The 22,099-nt window shown below is 34.9% G+C and overlaps 5 protein-coding genes and 1 non-coding gene across 7 annotated transcripts; 3 read left to right on the forward strand and 3 right to left on the reverse strand.

Annotated features, from left to right (window-relative positions):
• Positions 1-2,134: 2,134 nt before the first annotated feature.
• LOC125067981 lies at positions 2,135-2,237 on the reverse strand. The gene has a single exon (XR_007119755.1). It is a non-coding gene; the product is annotated as a U6 spliceosomal RNA (small nuclear RNA).
• A 1,349-nt stretch (positions 2,238-3,586) lies between these two features.
• On the forward strand, positions 3,587-8,414 carry LOC125067890 (cuticle protein 21-like). Its single transcript, XM_047676786.1, has 3 exons — positions 3,587-3,598; positions 3,702-4,151; positions 7,913-8,414. Exons 1-3 carry the CDS (start codon positions 3,587-3,589, stop codon positions 8,351-8,353), a joined length of 903 nt encoding a protein of 300 aa, XP_047532742.1. The 3' UTR covers positions 8,354-8,414.
• Positions 6,660-7,417, reverse strand: LOC125067610 (cuticle protein-like). Its single transcript, XM_047676278.1, has 3 exons — positions 7,364-7,417; positions 6,945-7,202; positions 6,660-6,854 (listed from the first exon to the last, which is right to left on the reverse strand). Exons 1-3 carry the CDS (start codon positions 7,373-7,375, stop codon positions 6,744-6,746), a joined length of 381 nt encoding a protein of 126 aa, XP_047532234.1. The 5' UTR covers positions 7,376-7,417; the 3' UTR covers positions 6,660-6,743.
• A 2,561-nt stretch (positions 8,415-10,975) lies between the features above and the next one.
• On the reverse strand, positions 10,976-11,759 carry LOC125067609 (cuticle protein 8-like). Its single transcript, XM_047676277.1, has 2 exons — positions 11,662-11,759; positions 10,976-11,500 (listed from the first exon to the last, which is right to left on the reverse strand). Exons 1-2 carry the CDS (start codon positions 11,671-11,673, stop codon positions 11,060-11,062), a joined length of 453 nt encoding a protein of 150 aa, XP_047532233.1. The 5' UTR covers positions 11,674-11,759; the 3' UTR covers positions 10,976-11,059.
• Positions 11,760-12,685: 926 nt separating this feature from the next.
• LOC125067611 (cuticle protein 8-like) lies at positions 12,686-13,216 on the forward strand (the record flags this gene model as incomplete). Its single annotated transcript, XM_047676279.1, has 1 exon — positions 12,686-13,216. A coding segment is annotated over one exon (447 nt), but the record flags the coding sequence as incomplete, so codon positions are not given.
• Positions 13,217-18,068: 4,852 nt separating this feature from the next.
• On the forward strand, positions 18,069-18,875 carry LOC125067608 (cuticle protein 8-like). 2 transcript variants are annotated; one of them, XM_047676276.1, is made up of 3 exons: positions 18,069-18,112; positions 18,231-18,614; positions 18,663-18,875. In XM_047676276.1, exons 1-3 carry the CDS (start codon positions 18,101-18,103, stop codon positions 18,792-18,794), a joined length of 528 nt encoding a protein of 175 aa, XP_047532232.1. In that variant the 5' UTR covers positions 18,069-18,100; the 3' UTR covers positions 18,795-18,875. The 2 variants fall into 2 exon arrangements, with proteins under 2 accessions (XP_047532232.1, XP_047532231.1); XM_047676275.1 differs by having other exon boundaries at positions 18,231-18,875.
• Positions 18,876-22,099: the final 3,224 nt, after the last annotated feature.

Below are 22,099 nucleotides of genomic sequence, written 5' to 3' on the forward strand. Positions count from 1 at the left end.
AAACCGCAACACATCAATACTATTGTATTTAGTGGTAAACAGGTTTGTTCAAAACGATATCACTGGTAAATATGTAGACTAGAGAAATATTTCAATTAGAGCAATACGAGTAACATCCTCAAAAGTCTTTCTTCTGGGATAAGGTTTTCTCTGCGTTTGAGAAAACGATGATTTCGAATTTATTCCACCACGCTGATTAATGTGGGTTAGTGGATAAAAATGTGACAGTTTTATCTGGTACACGCATAGTCACAATTTTTTCTTCCGCCGAAGACCAGTTTAATTGTAAATACAAAATAAGTGCATAAAAAATACGTAATGCTTTCCTGGATTTGAACCTGTAATCTTTATTTGAGATTTACGTTTTCCAACCACTGGGCCATCACCGCTCATAAAGCAACGCATTACTCTTCAAATCTTGTTTTTTTTTTTGTAAAAGTCGTGCAATTTATGTGTACCTCGAACTATGTCAATTATTAACTATATTTCATAAGCATGAACTCCATCAATCAGACGGGCATTCTTATCTGGACGAGTTACACGCATTAACGGTCCGAACTCCGACCACACCCGTCACATGTGGGCCAAGGTTCTGCAAGATTTAATTTCCCTATAAGAAACCACTATAACATGATCCGGTATATCCGCAGCGCTCCAACGAACACTAGAGCGAAGTAGAAAGCAAAGGGTCAATAAACGATGGTTAATTGCACATTCTTGATGCATATTTTTTGTTCGATACAGACACCTTGTCTGGATATTTTTCAACGAATCGATAGGAATAAATAAATTATTATTTATTAGTATCATAAAATGTTTCATAATTGATGTTAAATTCAAGAAAGTTTTTTGTGATATTAAATAATAAATAGTAATATTTGTTGATAATCTCAAGGTTATGCGTGTAGCCAGTCCGATTCCGACCTTTTACTTGGTAGTAGAACTTGTTACCTTTGTATTCCGGTTTGAAGGGTGACTGAGGCAAAGGGGTCTATACAATATGCCTATCGGCGATGATGATCACTCACGACCATGGGCCCATTTGCCAGTCCGCCTACCTATATCACAAAAACTGACTTCTGGTCAATTCCTTGAATATTTTTGATATAATTTGATACCGTTTAAAATAGAACCGGTAATAATACACCAACACAATATACCTAATATAATTGTGGGTTGCAGTCTATAAAAAAAAGCAAGGGAAACATTTATTTAAAATGTCAGAAGTTATTTTATCTGTATTTAAGGTCAATTTACTGCAAATCGAAGAAAATAATTTTATTGCATATCGAGCGACATTCTTTAGGTACTTTTACCGATTTGACCTCTGTCATTTCTCACTTTTGACCTTTAAATTTGAAACAGTTAAACATTTTGAGACCTTATTTAAAAAATTGCATAATTTTAAACCGGTAAATAAGTAATATGACATTATTGCTATATGCCTTTTATATATGTGACTATATTGCATTAACAAATTGAATATACTTAGATTTTTTTAAAGTGATAATTTATGTAAAAAATTATATAAAAAATATTATTAAGAACAACTAAAATTATCAATGAATCAGTAACAACTCAAGCAATAATACTATTTAGGTAGATAGCGAGTTCGATCCCGGACTACTAAATTTTAATATGCCCAATGAGTGTTCGGCGTTGAAGGAATACATCGTGAGACTTACTTGCATATATTTTCTCATTAAGAAAACAGATCATTTACCAGATAAGATCATACGTTACGACCCTCTCCCATTAAGCTATTAGTTCTTAATTATTAATAAAATTGTTTATCTGTTTGTTTGTTTGTTTGTTACGCTTTCACGTCTCAACTACTAAACCGATCGTTATGATACGTTACATACATATTGTACGGAAAACTACATCTAACCCCTGACATATATTTGTACAAAAAATGTAACTGTAGAGTCCTCTGGCATAGTCCCTTTTTTTCTCGCAGGAAAAACGCATTACGTGTTTCCCCCACATGAAGTAGAGGGGTATGTAGGACTTGCCGGTGCCCAGGACGCCTAGTGAGCCTTAGTAAACCGGAATACCCACTAAAAAACTAACGGTACCCTCTCCGTCTTTTCGGCAGGCGCCACGGGATCGCTTTTGCATGCTACCGTGAAAAAAAACTGTGGAACGCTTCGCGATTTTGCGTGTCCTTGAGCAGGGCCATACGAATCTTCTCTGTATCGTTCCAATTTTGGTGTATGTACTGCCGAAACAAGTACCTTCGGCATAGTCCCTACTCTCCTAACATATCCTAGACTATTGTCGAATATTATATATCTACAAGTTGTTGTCTGCGGCTTTACTTGCGTTTAAGGTATTGTTCGTCAGTTGCTAGCTATAAAAATGATTATTATACCATTCATCACGTACTATATAAAGTTCGATAATTAATGGTTTACACTGGAAATGTAACAACATTAACGTCGGAGCGCGTTACGTATTATTCAACGACTTCGATGATATACAATAAATTAACAATATTATAGCAGATACATCTTCATTAACAACATGAATAGAGAAATTATACAGGTATATAGAACACTAGTTTTCGCCTGTGGCATCTCCCTCGTGCTAGGAAGCGGCAGTAGGTTTTAGGTATAAAAAAGTAGCCTATATCCTTTCTTGGGTTTCAAGCTTGTTCATAGCAAATTACATAAAATTTGATTCATGGTTTGGCCGTGGAAGCGTAACAGACAGACAGAGTTATTGTCGCATCTATAATATTAGTGCAGATACTAATCAAAGACAATAAGATTTAGACATGTTTTGCAAGTTTTTACTAATATGATATATTCCTAACATTATAGCACTGAACTGGAACTATCGGATATCTGTCTAGTTGTTTGTTACCTAATTACAACTAAACCGCTAAGCGAATAGTGATAAAATTTGTCTGACTTATTAGATTTAACAAATTATATATTTTAAATTAATAATTTCATACTAAACAAAAATATATTTTTATTAAAAAGATTTTCTTTTAAGTACCTATTCTTTTTTAACTTGATTACCAAATAATAATATTTTCTGATAAAGAAGAATTAATAACTCATAACATTTTATATAAATAATATATAAAAAGGTTTTAAACAATGAATAATTTACGTTGCAAAGTAATGTGCAGCAACCAATATACAGAATGTTCCCAAAGTTTTATACAACAATATACCGATAATTCCTTCATTAAAGTTAAATTTCACCACAATCCCTACCAAGTTCACTAACAGATGAATAAATCTCACTTATCTCAAAGACATCTCTCATAGACATATTAAGTTATTTAAAATATATCATAAATATGCATTGAATATTACAAGAGATATAACATTTGATAAGAAAGGTGTTTTGTGATCTGTATGTCAACTCACGATCTACTTACATTTGACTTTTCAACCGTGCGCCGACGACCTTCACCTCGCTGTCAACTGTAGCTTTAATTAGTGCATGGTCTGTGGCCTGCGGCCGATTATATGTCACCATGCCCAAAAAGCTCGTGATAATTCATGTATAAAAACTTGAGCAGCACACATCGAGGCATAGTTACAATTCGACAACCGTAACAGCAACAATGGCAGCTAAGGTGAGACGAAAACAAACACAAGTTATAATATATATTTAAAAAAAAATATATATTGAAATAAAAGTTTAAACATCATAGTAAAATGTTTTGGTGCCTTTTTCAGTTCATCGCCGTCCTCTCCCTGGCCGTAGCCGCCTCCGCCATACCATTGGTTCCCGTCGCAAAATACGCGTACGCCGAAGCTGAAGCACCAGCTCATTACGAGTTCCAATACTCCGTCCACGATGAGCACACCGGTGACATCAAGCAGCAACAAGAAGCCCGCGCCGGCGACGACGTCCACGGCTCCTACTCTCTAGTGCAGCCCGATGGCGTGCACCGTATTGTTGAGTACACTTCAGACAAGGAACATGGATTCAACGCTATCGTACGTTACGAGGGACACCCCATCCCACAGCCCGCTCCTGCTAAGGTCGCGTACGCAGCTCCGGCTAAAATCGCATACGCCACCCCTGCCAAGATCACATACGCTGCGCCCGCCAAAATCGCGTACTCCGCTCCCATCTCCTACGCCGCTCCCGTAGCCAAGGTTGCGTACGCCCCCGTTGCCAAGGTGGCATATGCTGCTCACCCCCTGACTCAAGTCACCTTCTCATCTCCTGCCATCTCCTACCACCACTAAGACTTAAATTGTTACCATTATCTAATTTATTTATATAAATAGTTGCAAATAAATTATTTGTGTAAGATTTACTCTGTTGTTTTTCTTTATCGATTTTTAAATAAATAAAAAAACTTTAATGACAAATATTCAAAAAATTTTAGCAAAAATCTAATATTATATTTGACAGATGTAATATTCTATGTCCTCCAAGCACTGCTATATCCGAACTCGACTCTGAAGAGTTATTCTGAGAGATATTGAAGAAAAATTGATATTTCTTTGATATATGCCCGTGTTTTTAGTAAACTTGTATAAGCTATTATTTAATTCTAAATTTAAATGAATGAATATTTAATTAATTTCATTTATAATTATTATATTTTATATCAATGACATATTCGTTATTCAGCTGATTTAAATTGGCTTATATAGTGAACCTCGGGGGACATGCGTTACTAAAACCAACTATTTGTATATCATTATTTATCTAATAAATGAGTAAAACCCTACTAACAATATTGTAAAAAATATTCAAACATTTAAGATTTTTTTATAAATTAATTTAACAAAAAAACACGAACATTAATAAAAAAACATAATCCAACATCTATCTGAATGACTTAAATATTTAAATAATTAATTGTTCTAAAATAAAAGTAGCCTAAGTTACTCCTCATTGCATCGGTTATCTGCCACTGAATGTCTCGCCAAAATCGGTCCATCCGTTCCAGAGTTTAGCCGGAACAAATATCATTGTGGTATATGCATTTAGTAAAAAGCGGTTATTTTAATATTACAAACAGACATTCCAATATTATTATATGTTGTATAAGATAATTGGTGAAGATTTTGATTTATACCTATTCGTAGTTTCTAAAACTTGCTTTAGGGCTTTTTACAAATAGCGCATTTGTTAACCTGCACATTAATATTATTTCTTGGATATTCACACAATTTTTTTTTTTACAAAATAATTGAGATCATTAATTTTAACAACCGCCTACTTAAAAGATTGATATCTTAAATATATTATTTCAATCGTTTATTTTAGTAGCTCGACTCTAATCGTTTATCGTGACAATTACATTGAGTTCAAATTCAACTAACTTCTTTGCTACCAGATAATTGTAAAAGTCTTTCGTAAATCTACAATACTTTCCAATCGAAGACAGAATAAACAAACATTACATTTACGTAATCCATACATTTTGCTAGTAGGTTGGCTTAATTCAGCACTAGTGATAGTTCTTGATTCATAAAGGTATCTTTATTTAGCTTTCCACTTGACTAAGTTTCCCACTTTTATTTTATTTCTAAAGTTCTGATAACAATTTCGCCTTATCATAGATTATTCAAGCTCTCAACCAATGATATCAATTAAATGTGAAAGTTTTATATTTGTCTGTACCTACACGTCTTGGGGTTTGAATATGATATCATAAATACTTCTTAATATATTCATACTTAGACTTAATTCATTTAGTTGCGTATATAAAGTTACAAAACGAACTGTCCTACGTAACCTTTAAAGATTAAAGGTGAAAAGGGGTAAAAGCTTAATCCTTTCGGGCCATTGTGAATATTCAATATTGGACGAAAATCTCTGCTTTTGATATAGTAATTGAAGGATTCAAATTTTTAACATGTCCGCATGAAGGTATTCATACAAAATATATAATTAGTTGGAAATAAAGATTATTTATTAGGAATTATTTACATTGAGACGTCAAGAAGTATGTACAAATCAAAATTCAAAAAGGCTCCTGCACAAACCATGACCGCGTGAAATGACAAATAAAATGGTAGCAGGATATCTTGGATTAATAGCAATTTCGATAAGACAGGGAATAAGTTTCATACATATCTTCGACTACTATTGTTGACAGTAAATATTACCTGCAAGAAATGAAATTCTTAACAAATAATCTTATGAATGAATTATGTAATAAATTTCCATAACGATTTAAGCTTTCAGCTACGGAGATTGGGGTAAATATTAAATATTTTACGCCTATGAGGGAAATAGCGGTGTCATTTCTTTTAAAGGATAGTCTGGAAGACCGTCATTTTTGAAGTTAGAAGCAGGAAACATTATTTTCGGGTTACTTATTAAAAATGAGTAGATACGTATTTAAGCGTTTCTTGATATTTTAGGCCTAAAAGGAAAAATAGGTGTTGACATTTTGTATACAGGTTAGTCTGGAAGTCCGTCATTTTGAAGGTAGATGCTCGAAATATTATTTTTGGGTTACCGATTAAAAATGAGTTGATTCGCATTTAAGCATTTCTGGATATTCTACCCTAATGGCTGAAATACAAACCAATGTGGTATACAAAGAGGTCTTACATTAACGTAATATTTTAACTGAATTTGTAAATATATTCTACGCGAGCAAAGCCGCGGGTAACTACTCTCTCATTATTAGAATAAATATAAATTAAAAATAAAACATGAAATAAATCTTAAACAAATAATTTATTTGTAACTATTTATATCACATAAATAACTTAAGCAACGACAACAGATAACGACTAGTGACTTTAGTGCTGGTAGGAGATGGAGGGGGAAGAGTAAGACACGTGGGTGAGAGGTGCGGAGTAGGCCACCTTGGCGACAGGAGCGGCGTAGGCGACGGGGGCGGAGTAAGCCACCTTGGCCACGGGAGCGGCGTAGGCGACGGGGGCGGAGTACGCGATCTTGGCGGGTGCTGGCGCTTGGACGGGGTGTCCCTCGTAGCGGACATTGGCGATGAATCCGTGCTCCTTGTCAGCGGTGTACTCTACGATGCGGTGCACACCGTCGGGCTGCACCAGAGAGTAGGAGCCGTGCACGGCGTCGCCATCGCGGTTCTCCTGCTGCTGTTTCACGTCTCCGCTTTGACCATCGTGGACGGAGTACTGGAAGTCGTACTGAGCGGGCGCTTCCGCGTAAGCGATTTTGCCAACGGGGACTACGGGCAGGGCTGAGGCGGCGACGGCCAAAGCGAGGACGACAACGAACTGTGAAAGAATAATATATTTTATCTGTTATTAAATTTCGTAATGTTTTATTAAACCAAAGTTAGATGTGTTACTCTACGTTAGCTAAACGCTAACTTAAAAAGAAGTTTAATTTATTTTATTTTAGTAATCACTAAAGTATAATTAAATAAATAAATCACCTTAGCAGACATGTTGATAATGCGAATGTCAAAGTGAGAATGTAATAAGTACGTCTCGGGTGCGTTTTTATATATTGCTTGTTGCAAAAAAAAACCTACTGCTTGGTCGATCTGGTTCTCGGTGTTATATATTTTTTAAAATACTTTTATGTCAAAATTGCATAACTATTTAATAATAGCCGTATGTATACCTTATGCATAAAATTAAAACGAATCGGGGTTCCTAGCCTAAAATTTACAATTAGAGGTCGATCTCAACGACTCATTAACATAGATTGTTAATTCGCGAGTAAGCTATATCGCTCGCGGGCACGAATGTGTCACTAAGATCAACATTTTTTCCAATATTTTTTTATATAAATACACGACCGGACTTACATTATTATATTCATACTTCGACATTCATAACAGCCAAAATGGTCGCTAAGGTGATATTTTAGTTTAAAAACCATATGGGGCAGACTTAACTAATACTTTAGTTCTTATCATTAATTCGTCTTTTACAGCTGAAACTGAAAGAACCCTCGATAATCATTTATTTTGTTACAGTTCGTTGCCGTCCTTGCTTTGGCCGTCGCCGCCTCAGCCCTGCCCGTAGTCCCCGTTGGCAAAATCGCTTACGCGGAAGCGCCCGCTCAGTACGACTTCCAGTACTCCGTCCACGATGGTCAAAGCGGAGACGTGAAACAGCAGCAGGAGAACCGCGCCGGAGACGCCGTGCACGGCTCCTACTCTCTGGTGCAGCCCGACGGTGTGCACCGCATCGTAGAGTACACCGCTGACAAGGAGCACGGATTCATCGCCAATGTCCGCTACGAGGGACACCCCGTCCAAGCGCCAGCACCCGCCAAGATCGCGTACGCCGCTCCCGTCGCCAAGGTGACTTACGCCGCCCCCGTCGCCTACGCCGCTCCCGTCGCCAAGGTGGCCTACTCCGCACCTCTCACCCACGTGTCTTACTCTTCCCCCTCCATCTCCTACCAGCACTAGAGTCACTAGTCGTTATCCGTTGTCGTTGCTTAAGTTATTTATGTGATATATGTAAATAGTTACAAATAAATTATTTGTTTAAGATTTGATTTAAGTTAAAGTTTTTTATATATTTTTTTGCCCGTTGAAAAGACCATTGTATGTAGATAATCGAAATAAAATAACCTGAAATAACATAATTAATTTAAAAACTCGATTGAAACAATTTAAACAGAAGAATATTTTTTTATCCAAAATGGCTTCAACACAGTTTGCTAAATTTTGTAATTCATATTATAGAATCATTATGAATATTAAAACTTAAGCTATGATTCTTTGTGAAAATACTATAAAAGATGCATTTTAACACAATTTGACGATACTATCTTATGTTTACAGTACGTCTCAGTCTTTGGCTGTATAATCGAATAGCTTGTAGACCATAAAAACAGTTGTTCTACAGTTTAATTGCAGCGTTAGTAGTTATGCTATTATCAGCTACGATTCGGCCATAAAATCACCTGAATTATAAGTTCAGAAGGACTTCGATAAATTTAATATTTGACTTACATCTGCCCCACGATGGATGGAATGTGGGAAAGACGATATGGTTAGAAATAAGTGAGATGACGTCCGACAGAGAAACATGGAAAACTCATTATTTTATTAAATAGGGTAACATTGTGCGTAGGAATGTATTATAACGGGAAATCATAATTAAATCCATAGGTACTAATATTATAAATGTGGAAGTAACTTTTTTTTAAAAGTAGGTAGGCGAACGAGCTTATGGGCCACATGATATATCACCACCGCCCATAGACAATAGGTCAGAAAGAAATATCAAACATACCTTGGGAGCTTATATATGGGAGATGAGATGATCCCTCGTGCCTATAGTTACCCTGGCTCACTCACCCTTTAAGCCGGAACATTACAATACTAAGTGTTGCTGTTTGGCTAAAAAACTGTCAGTTATCGCTTCACACTTAATCGCTGAACCGACTTAGATGAAATTTTATATGGAGATAGTTTGAGTACCGGGGAATAACATAGGCTACTTTATTTAATTCACCCCTCGCGGGGGAAAACGGGGGTCACGGTTTGTGTGCTATAGGTAAAGTTTTATAATTTTCAGTTTTGTTTTGAATATCAAAATACCAAACTACAAGTGGTAAATATTATGTTACAATATTCAAATACTTACTAGAAGTCTTCCAAAGATTCTTACTTGATTATTGGTTTAAGATATTTGGTTTGTTTTGCTTGATTAATTTTGGATATTTTCACGGATCTACAGTACATAATAATGTAATGTTCGGGTAACGGCTAGGACATAAAACTACAATGATTTATAAAAAAGAACTGTTTGGGCTATTTTTATTCTTAGAGCTTGAGACTTCTTACGCGATTGTTGTTGAAATACTTACAGCAGCATCTATGTATATTATAAAAAATATTATTCATATGCACATATCATTGACAATTTAAAAAAAAAAGCAACAAAAACCATTGCATTAACGCGACAAGTGGAAATAAAACTGTTACTCCAGCGTTCCGTCTCCGCGAAGTCGATACATCCTTCTTCAAGCATAATATTTGCTTATTGAATAAAATCCCGCAGATACTTGCAGATGCGAATTAATGTATTTAAATTTATTAATCTAAGAATAAAAGATTATATAGATGATAAAAAATATTATTATATCTACTGAATTTCTTACCGTGGCTTTACAAGCTACGGTAAAAAATTCAATAGATTCTACATCGAAACGGCTTACATTCGATTTAGCTTGATGTTGTAAAATGACAATTTAAATATGGTTGTCAGAACAGTGCCGAATTATTCATTAGGAAATCAACTTCCTAAGCCCCAATAAACGAGTGGAACCTGAAAATGTTGAAGATAATATATGCCTACGAAGGTATATATATGACGGTGCGTTGACAATTTTAGAGGGTGATTAATATTAATCATTTTTATGGCGTTCTGATAATTATTGTGAGTCTTATGAAAACAATTTTAAAAGCGGGTAATCCCGAATAGGGTTTTGACACTTCCTAACCTATTGGCTCTCAATGTAAATTAATCAAACTGAGAAATACTGGGAAATTAAATAATAGTAACAATAACACGGTATCTTTATTTCTGATTTTCCGCCATTATCACGCCCACCATGGAGGATAACATCCAAGAACATTTTAAAGGCCCTTCTGATGATCCGACATAATATTTTTTTTTGTGAAGGGATTGTATTCAATTAGATAGTTTTAATAATGTTAGTCCCCCGAGGTTCACGATGCAAACTTACCTTCACTAGTTCGCTACGTAACCAACTAAGCAGTCTTATCATTTCACATCCAATCAGGAATTAAAAACATTTGATTATTATAAACGATTTATATGGATTTTATTAATGAGTAAGTACTTCTTATTTTCATAAGTCTTAGAGTCTTCAGAATCGATTAAGTAGAGCTTGGAGGACATAGGAATAATTTCACACATTATGTGTAGTTAGTAATATATAGGTGTTAAATTTTCTGTTGATATTTGTCATATAAAGGTTACTTATATAAATATGACTAACTGTAGTTTGGTTTATAATTAATAAGTAATTAAAACATAATAAAAATACATCAGAGTAAATCTTAAACAAATAATTTATTTGTAACTATTTATATCACATAAATAACTTAAGCAACGACAACAGATAACGACTAGTGACTTTAGTGCTGGTAGGAGATGGAGGGGGAAGAGTAAGACACGTGGGTGAGAGGTGCGGAGTAGGCCACCTTGGCGACGGGAGCAGCGTAGGCGACGGGGGCGGCGTAAGTCACCTTGGCGACGGGAGCGGCGTACGCGATCTTGGCGGGTGCTGGCGCTTGGATGGGGTGTCCCTCGTAGCGGACATTGGCGATGAATCCGTGCTCCTTGTCAGCGGTGTACTCTACGATGCGGTGCACACCGTCGGGCTGCACCAGAGAGTAGGAGCCGTGTACGGCGTCTCCGGCGCGGTTCTCCTGCTGCTGTTTCACGTCTCCGCTTTGACCATCGTGGACGGAGTACTGGAAGTCGTACTGAGCGGGAGCGTCCGCGTAAGTGATTTTGCCAACGGGGACTACGGGCAGGGCTGAGGCGGCGACGGCCAAAGCGAGGACGGCAACGAACTGTGAAAGAATAATATATTTTATCTGTTATTAAATTTCGTAATGTTTTATTAAACCAAAGTTAGATGTGTTACTCTACGTTAGCTAAACGCTAACTTAAAAAGAAGTTTAATTTATTTCATTTTAGTAATCACTAAAGTATAATTGAATAAATAAATCACCTTAGCAGACATGTTGATAATGCGAATGTCAAAGTGAGAATGTAATAACTACGTCTCGGGTGCGTTCTTATATATTGCTTGTTGCAAAAAAGTTTTACTGGGTCGATCTTGTTTTCAGTGTCATAGATTATTAAAAGCACTCTTACTATTATTTAATGCGTAAGTATCGTTATAAACATTCTTCAGTTCCATATGTACAGTTCATAATATTTGTAATAACGCACAAATGACAGTTCAATGAAATCACTCTGATACAGAGCTTCGTGCAAGTCCTTCTGGGTAGGCACCCTCCATTATCATCATCGCCATCGGCCCGTGTTCGTCTACTTTAAAACAAATCAAACCAAAATATTATTTATTCAAGTTTACATAAAGACGTGTTTGAATCGTCACGTTACATAATTGAATTCAATACCACTGGTTCGTGAAGTAGATTCTACAGAGAATAACCGACAAGAATCTCGATAGTTACTCTTAACGAAATACAGACATACTTAATATTTTTGTGTTCTGGTTTGAAGTGTAAGTGAGCCAGTGTGGCTACAGGCACAAGGGATATAAAATCTTAGCTTCCAAGGTTGGTGGTGTATGGGTGTGATGTAAGGAATGTTTAATATTTCTTACAACGCCAATGGTCACTTCCCATCAAGTGGAGATAGAAATATCACTTTTTTCAAAAGTTTAAAAGAGTTCTTAGCCAGAAATTGACAATTAGAGGTCGATATCAACGACTTATTAACATAGATTGTTAATTCGCGAGGGGGCAGTGCATGCGAGTATGCTATATCGCTCGCGGGCATGTGTCACTAAGATCAACATTTTTGCAATTATTTTTTTTGTATAAATACTCGACCCGAGCTGACATTATTATATTCATTCTTAAACATTCACAGCAGCAACAATGGTCGCTAAGGTGATATTTTACTTTAAAAACTATATGACATTTAACTAATACTTCAGTTCTTGTCACAAATTCGTCTTTTACAGCTGAAACTGAAGGAACCCTCGATAATCATTTATTTTGTTACAGTTCGTTGTCGTCCTCGCTTTGGCCGTCGTCGCCTCAGCCCTGCCCGTAGTCCCCGTTGGCAAAATCGCTTATGCGGAAGCGCCCGCTCAGTACGACTTCCAGTACTCCGTCCACGATGGTCAAAGCGGAGACGTGAAACAGCAACAGGAAAACCGCGCCGGAGACGCCGTGCACGGCTCCTACTCTCTGGTGCAGCCCGACGGTGTGCACCGCATCGTAGAGTACACCGCTGACAAGGAGCACGGATTCATCGCCAATGTCCGCTACGAGGGACACCCCATCCAAGCGCCAGCACCCGCCAAGATCGCGTACGCCGCTCCCGTCGCCAAGGTGACTTACGCCGCCCCCGTCGCCTACGCTGCTCCCGTCACCAAGGTGGCCTACTCCGCACCTCTCACCCACGTTTCTTACTCTTCCCCCTCCATCTCCTACCAGCACTAGAGTCACTAGTCGTTATCTGTTGTCGTTGCTTAAGTTATTTATGTGATATAAATAGTTACAAATAAATTATTTGTTTAAGATTTAGTCATGATTTTTTTATATGTTTATACTAGAATGTCCACCCTGAGAAGATAGTGGGTGACCCATATGACCCATATTTTACTCTCCATATTATGAAAAATAATTACATATTTACATACATTTCTTGTAAGCGGCACTATTATCCATAACGACATTATTTCGATAATAAAATTGGAGATAACAATGTTTTAAGATCTACAGTCAATTTAAATGGGGTCAAAAAACACTATATCTGATTAAAAAACACTATAGCTAATTAAAGAATACACTCTGTAAATATTATTAGAAAAAAAATATTACAGCTAATACAATCCTACGTGCACCCTGTGTCTGGCTCACATATACAACTTTATTTATGTATGTTTCTAGCATACTTATTTACTACTGGTCAAAAATAGCATATTGTTTTTTTTTAATAGCATCAGTTTGAAAATAGTAGATTAACGTAATAATAAGGACATTATTTAAAGAGTATTCTACATTTTGGCCGTATCAATAGGCAATTTGACTGGTTTTTAAAATGCATTTTATAATATTTTGTAGAGATTAAGGAACCTAGTAAAAGTTGTTTTTTTTAATTCTAGTAGGTACATATTTGCTGAAAAATATCAAAATAATAATTCCATATTTAAATAGCGCGCGAATACGGTGCTTTGACTGGCACTACAATGGGGTCGGTGTCGTCACTTGCCTGTATTTTAATCTGTGGCACATATAATCCACATACAGTAGGCAAACAAGGTTAATAAGCAAATGACGTTATCAAAAGCCCGACCAGTCAGAAGCGTTTTGTGTAATGTGACAAACGTTTAAAAAAAATGCTTTTTTGTTTATTGATTTTTGAATAAATTAATTATTATTTTCAACTTTCGTTGATAAACTCATAATATAATATGCTGATTACAATAATTGACACTTTATTTTTCGCATTGTCAAATAGCCTATTGCAATGGGTTATTTCGACGAATTTATTTGTAACTAGCAACCTGCCCCGTCTTTACACGGGCATTTTAAATTATAATAATAAAAAAAAAAAGTAAATTGTATTGTTAGATAGAGTTTAACTGCGACCGTCGATTTCGTAACGATCGATTTCTTGGTTACACATCATTTGGAATCAGTGAAATGTTCTCGATAGCATCGGGATCTCACCTCGGTTAATATGCAATATATACATATCAAAGTCAAAGACGGAAATCTGTATTCAATACTGAAATGTTACACTTGCTTATTGATAGTAATAAATCGACCATCGGTTCAGAAATAACACCTCTTTTCTTTTCTTAAATGTCATATAATTTATAACATAGCACTCAGGAATAATGTTGCTTTCTACAAGTGAATTTTTATTTTATTTTGTTGTTACTACCAGTAGTTACCAATGGTTAAAACAAATTTTACCTCTTTATAATATTTGCATGGATTTTTATTATATGCTATTTTTTTCAATTAATTAACTTTTTAAATAGATTTCAACAAAATGATTTTATTTATTTATATCAGTAAAATAAAGATTTTATTTCTATAAACACACGTCATGATAATTTTTATTTATGACAAAACTAGTAAATTTGACATGGTAACACAGATAATGAATGAAATGATCACCTTTTCGAGTATATCATTAATTCATATAATTCATTTAACTGTAATCATATCATCTATGATAAATAAAAATGATTTTCATTAAGAGGTTCTTATATTTATATTCAATAATATTATAATTTTTTTTTTTTAATTTCAAATATTGAACTGTAACAAACCTTGTATTGATCAGAAATATGAAATTAAAAAAATCCTCATCACATCCATTGATCGCTTGAAGTGTTCAATAGCTATTTATAATATTATCGTATCAATCACTCGGCAAATTGATCTGTAATCATTTATATAAGTAATGGCACTTGTAAGCTTTTTTTTATCGTCAAGCTTGCAGCAATTGCTTGATATTGACCGTCGAAACCGGTTTCAAAGAGCTCGGAGTGAATAACTTAAAGAAATGTAAAAATATTTTAATTACTTTTGAGTTACTTATTTTTAATAGGATATAAATTACAATTATCCATACTTGTAATTAATGAAATCACCTTTTTAATAATTGAGTTCAAATTTTTATTGTATGGTCAAAGCGTCTGTGTTAAAGCACAGTCGGTACATGAAAATTTAGACGAAGTAATATCTTTAGAAATAGATTAATTTCTCTGATACAAAGAACACTATTATCGCTACCCTAGGTAAGTATTTCCACATATTTTTTATATATAAAGACCCTTAAAAAATAAAACAAAAGCATTATATTTAAACGAGTTAGAAAGTCTTTTTTTTTACGGGTCAGTAAACAGATACCAACATTGCATATTTGTGTAATCATGAACTGTCATACTGATACGAAAAAGATCACATAGGATGTTATATTTATATCTAACTTATTCCCCAAATCTTTGTAACGTTTGCAGCTGAAATACTTGTGACCGTGGGTTAAAGGTGCAAAAACAATATTAAAACAACACTGGTGACAGGACAGGTTTATTTTTAGCACGGCGAATCGGAGTTGCGATTCATTGGGAAATGCAACTAGAATTACATAGATGTTAGAGATAATCAGCAGCTGTTTTTAATTTTGATTTGTATATATGTATTTATTTCAATGAAAATAATTCTAATGCCATTAGAATTTTAACCAACAGATCTAACTAATGTATAAAGTTTGGATTTGAAATTAAGATTGACGATCTCCGTGGTCGAGTAGTGTGTACACCGGTTTTCATGGGTACGCCACTCCGAGGTCCCGGGTTCGATTCCCGGCGATGTAGAAGAAGTTCAGTAATGTTCTATGTTGTCTCGGGTCTGGGTCTTACCGTCGTTACTTCTGATTTTCCATAACACAAGTACTTTAGCTACTTACATTGGGATCAGAGTAATGAATGTGATGTTGTTCAATAAGATATATATTCTCATTTAACCAACAGGCCACCTATCACCCTACATACCCACACACACACACACATAAGCGCGCGAAAGCTAATCTAGTATAATATCTACATTTAGTGTGCTCAGTATAACCCAGATTTATCAGATAGATCAGTAGTTATTTTCAAATAGTGATTGTATTACATCAGGTCTCTGTAATATGTAGTTCAGAGAAGTAGGATTCCGTAATCGAAAACGGAACCTAAAAACATTACATACAATAGAAATATTATACTTTATTATAGTTTAACATTATTTATATATTATTTATGCAAATAAAATTGATGAGATGAGATGCGTATGATTATATTTGTAACACAAAGTCAACGATATATGTGTTGTCTAGGGTTTGATAATCATTAACCTGATCCGATACTGATCTGTGTCAGGAGTATATCATACTAGTAAAAACTAGTTACTTTACTATGTCTAAATGTCTTTAATTGATTCGTATCTATAATATTTGACAGTTCACATGTGGCATTGGCGAATTAATCCGTGCCCTCTCGACATAAATAAAAACCAAAATTATTAAAATATATATATATATATATTTGTATCGGGTAGGTATATATTTGACAGTATGTCAGATTTCTATTTTATATTAGATTCTATGCCGGGGGAGGTCTGCAGTGCTAATCAGTGTACTTATAGGGTAGATAATTAAATAGTTACTAAACAAGAAAACTCACTCCTAATAAGATTTAAATAAGATTTTGGCTTAACTGGAGGTGGAAAAGGGTTTCTATTATTGCCTTGGCAATTGTTGTTATTTAAAAGAAAAATAATAAAAATACCTACTTTCCCTCGAATAGTTATTGTCATTAATTAAAATAACATAAATTGAGTAGTTTATTCAATAGACTGTTTTTCTGATATTCTTTTTTGTAAGTTACAACTATATTTTTACAATTATTATTATAATAATTATAAAGACAAATTAATTTTATTTAAATCGTAATTATACAAAATTGTTATGTATAACAGTAAGACTTGTATTATTAAATAATACTGTCATCGTTTTTACACTAACAGGTGACAATGGCGGAGTATTGTATGTCCTTTTTGAGTTTCGACACAATTATAGCTATTACGAATTGAATTGTAATGAGATTAAATAATTTAGTACTTCTTTTAGTCTAGTTATTTGACATGGGTTTTGTTTTTTAAATAAATTATTTATTAATTTATCGAGATCAAGAGTAGGTACTCTGTCCTATTGAGACGTGTTTTTTTTTTATGACAATAGGTCTTTTTCGAAATGTGATTTTAGACGAGCAAGATAACTTAAAATGATTTCATCAGAAGCCATAAGATAAACCAAATCCAATTATAAAAAATCTTTCACGTAAAATCGCTGCGGTTTAATCGCCCTGGCGATGGGCTGACCGGCCTATACGTAACTAAAATATGTTTAAAATACCTTTAATGACATACCGATATTTCGGACACTACAGTAAACGTTACAAATCAATAATAAGAAAACTAGACGTTTTATTTTATATTTATTCAAATCCGTATAAAGAATTTTATTTCTAAAATGTTTACGTAAATTTTACTTTATAACACAAAAAATATTTTTGACTGAGATTCAGTTGCTAAAAGTATTTCGTTTTGTGTGTTATTTTAAAACCGCTGGTGCCAAAATGAAGTATGCAGCAGGTTTTTTTTGGATCAATTGTGTCACACTACGTCATATGCAAGCCGACCAAGGCACTCATGTAGGAACACAAGTTGAGCTACTCTCGTAAATTGCGCTTAAAAGTTTGACCTTGACCTCGCCTGCAATTGTATCTTATTAATTAATGTATGCTCTATAGCCTGGGGCTACTGGTATGTCACCATGGTTAAATGGTATAAAAACATGAGCTGGTCACCGAGAGACACATTCAAACTTGAACAATCACAACAGTAACAATGGTCGCTAAGGTAAGTAAAAAAACTATTTTTTTTTTAAATTAACAGTTATCATCGGGATCGAATAAATGTAGATTACATTTATAGATCAGACAACCTTACACTAGTTTAAAATAAAATATTCTTTCAGTTCGTCATCGTCCTCGCTCTGGCCGTAGCTGCCTCAGCCGTACCTTTGGTCCCCGTTGCCAAAATTGCCTACGCCGAACAGGAAGCACCCGCACACTACGAATTCCAGTACTCCGTGCACGATGAGCACAGTGGTGACGTGAAACAGCAGCAAGAGTCCCGCGCCGGAGACGCCGTGCACGGCTCTTACTCTCTGGTGCAGCCCGATGGTGTGCACCGCATCGTAGAGTACACCGCTGACAAGGAGCACGGATTCAACGCCAACGTGCGTTATGAAGGACAACCCATTGCCGCTCCTGCTCCAGCCAAGATCGCGTACGCCGCTCCCGTCGCCAAGGTTGCCTACTCTGCTCCCGTTGCTTACCATGCTGCTCCCGTTGCCTACCATGCTGCTCCCGTAGCTAAGGTAGCTTACTCTGCCCCTGTAGCCTATCACGCTGCTCCCGTAGCCAAGGTAGCCTACTCTTCTCCCCTTTCCTACGCCGCTCCAGTCGCTAAGGTTGCCTACGCCGCACCTCTTACCCAAGTCAGTTTCTCCTCCCCCGTCATCTCCTACCACCATTAAAATAAACCGATCCTCGTTAATGATAAATTATTTATTGATGTGATATGAATAGTTACAAATAAATTGTTTGTTTAAGATTTACTCTGTTGTTTTTCTTCATATTAATCGATGTTATGTTAATCGATGTAACGTATTTACAATCTATACCATCTCAAATATTAGATTTGTGCTTATTTCTTTTTCGTTCCGCAACGTATTAGGAATCTTTAAAACAGTTTTAAATTAATTAATCAGATAAATATACATGAACTACAATCCGTCATACATATAATACATATGACGTCAACTTTGTCAGCGACCAGCTCACCGTGGGGAGTCATATGGGGAGGCTGGGCGCGGGTGGACCGCACCTGAATTATTCATAGAGCCGCATAGTGATTTCATCTCATTGAATCGAGCTGCCGGCGGCCGTGATTACGACAACGATACCTCCGCTTGGCCGACTTGGACAATACAGCTTGTCAACTAACACCGATAAGCTATCGCTAGTCGAGGTTCACTGATATATTACCCTAACCTACCTTTATGACAAATTAATTCAACAATGGTCGAGTACAGATCTTAGAATTACTCTAAACAAGCGGAAATAATAATCACATAAGTATATTTTTACTATGACTGAAATTAAAAGTTACCATTATTAATTTGGTAAAATATTGAATGAAATTTAACTAAACAAGAATTAAATATTTTTCTCGTAAAAAGATTAATAATCCGACTATAAATTTAAATATCATTTAAAAATAATATAAAATTATATCGAAGTAATCTTCTTAAGCATACAATTTTAAAATAAATCGAAATCAATGCCCCACGCGGACCGCGCACACTCCTCATGACGGCAGGTAAAAATGAAGAGATTGGTTTTTATCTGTGCCGCGGCGGCAAATTGAATGTAAAGTTGATTTCCCGGCGGGCTTCGCCGCATAATTCCCCACAAATTAAGCCGATACCGATTCACTTGCTACCGATGTAAATATTTTCGATAAATGCCTCCATTATATTTGTATGTTCCATTTGATAAAACTGAATGCTTGCTTGGTATCATATGTTGCGACCACAAGCGAACTATTCACTCTGATATTTTTATATAAATAGGCAAAGACTAAACAGCTCAACGACAACAATGCACAGTTTCAAAAAACATTATTTTTTTTCTGTATTTGTCAAGCGATTCACTTAATTTTTACTTTAGTGCTATAAATTAAAAAAAATAAAAACATACCTTCAAAACAAGGAATTCAATATCTGTTTTCTTTAAATTTACAATAATACCTACCTTTTAATATACTTATACACTGTTATTATTACTTATCTGTACCCTTCTTATAAATGAAGATACTTCTTTGTAATGCCTGAATGAATAAAATGCTAGACCTTATACACACACATACTATATATAGAATGAAGAAAAAGCAGCGCGTTTTGTAGCAGTTTTTATTATACAATACTGTCATATAAATATCAATCCGCAATTTCACTCCGGAACGCCCGGTGACGCTTTAAAGGCCAGCGGAGCCAACAGCACTACTACAAAGAGACGTTAAAAAAACACTCACTTTAAATTAAAACGACGTGTTAAGAAGTCGTGACGAGCGTGAATATTATGTTTTTTAATAAACCTAATGTAAATTATCTGAATTATAAATCATAATATTATTTAGTCGAATATTCTCGTAAAGCAATTTTAAATCATCGTGTTAAAGTATTGAATTAATACAAGGTCACCGCTTCGTAAGTGACGAAGAAATTATAAAAATCAACCGATAGTATTTCTCAATTATTTACAGCTTGTATTGCCGTCGGCAAGGTTGCTTAAAATAGATCAATTGCGTGAATATTACGTATAATATTTAATATCTAATTTATATCGATAGCAAATCAAAATATAATTATAGAGTAACTACAAGCCCTGTATTATAAATATAATATAAATAGTACCAATTTCATTACATAGTATAAAACAAAGTCGCTTACCGCTGTCTGTCCCTATGTATGCTTAGATCTTCTTTGATTGATGTTTTTTAATAGATAGGTTGATTCAAGAGGAAGGTTTATATATATAATACATAGACAATGTAGTAGAGGAACACTGATAATTTTAGAGGTTTCTGAAGTGATAGCCCACGACGACCATTTTTTATCCTTACTTTTTACGAGAAATAATGGCTAATTGTTGAAGCGATTTTAAGCAATACAGCATTAATCCTTATCCAATTAAGTACATTCAATAAATTGTGCATTTAAATGATTATTTTCGAAGATATTATAAATATAAAAAGCAGGGACGTAGCGGTTTGTGTAATTGAACGTTGTAGGACATTCTGTAGTATATTTAGAATCAGCATTGCACCCGTGCGAAGACGGGTCGGGTCGCTAGTATAAAATAAACTGTAAATTATTATTTAGTCGTTTTTGATGAAAGTTTTTATTTAAAAGTGTATGATTTTATTTATTAACTATGTATTATATTTTGCTACAATGACGGGAGTCTGAACAATAAAACTATTTATGAATATAACCCAATGGACACGTAATTAAGGCTCTGTAGTAACCTAAAATTTATGCGGTGAAAGGACACGACCGTAAGTCAATATGTAATCATTTCAATCATCGAAAATACAAACCCGAGCAAGCTCAGCGTTATCATGAGCATTCCTTATTTGTTAAGATCCATCTAATGTTCAACGGTACAGGAATATTTCGGCGAACCTGTATTATATCACATTTAGATATATATACCCATAGCGGTAAGCGTGGTGGAATATGCACAAAGCCTACTCTATAACAGAAGATTAGCCTATTAATGATAGCTTTATCATATACATATTTTACCGCCAACCAGCAATACTTAATGTCGCTAATAGCCATTTAAAATAATAATCATTTAAACCAGAACATAGCGACTCGCTATATTCCGGTTTAAATGATGACTGAGCCAGTGTAACTACACTCAAATTGTACGTAACATCTTAGTTCCCATGGTTGGTGGCTCATTAGCGATGTAGTATATATTTTTTTATGGTTAAAGAATCTTATTGCGACAATATCTATTGACAATAGTGACCGCATAATATTATAAAAAAAAAATTAGTAATATTTAAAGAAGTCGCCTCTTATAAGAGTTCTTTAAAATATTAATTACAGTTTTCTGAACTATAAAATGGCAACATTCTATTTTACCTTTTATATGAATCTGTTCCCACACTATCTTTAGATTACGAACGAATAACATCTATTATAGATGAAATCCTCTTACCGCTAAAAATTAATCAAGAAACCCTACGGCTTAGCGAGGGCGGTTT

This window comes from Vanessa atalanta, chromosome 12 (assembly GCF_905147765.1).
Source record: "Vanessa atalanta chromosome 12, ilVanAtal1.2, whole genome shotgun sequence".
Classification (NCBI taxonomy): Eukaryota; Metazoa; Arthropoda; class Insecta; order Lepidoptera; family Nymphalidae; genus Vanessa; species Vanessa atalanta.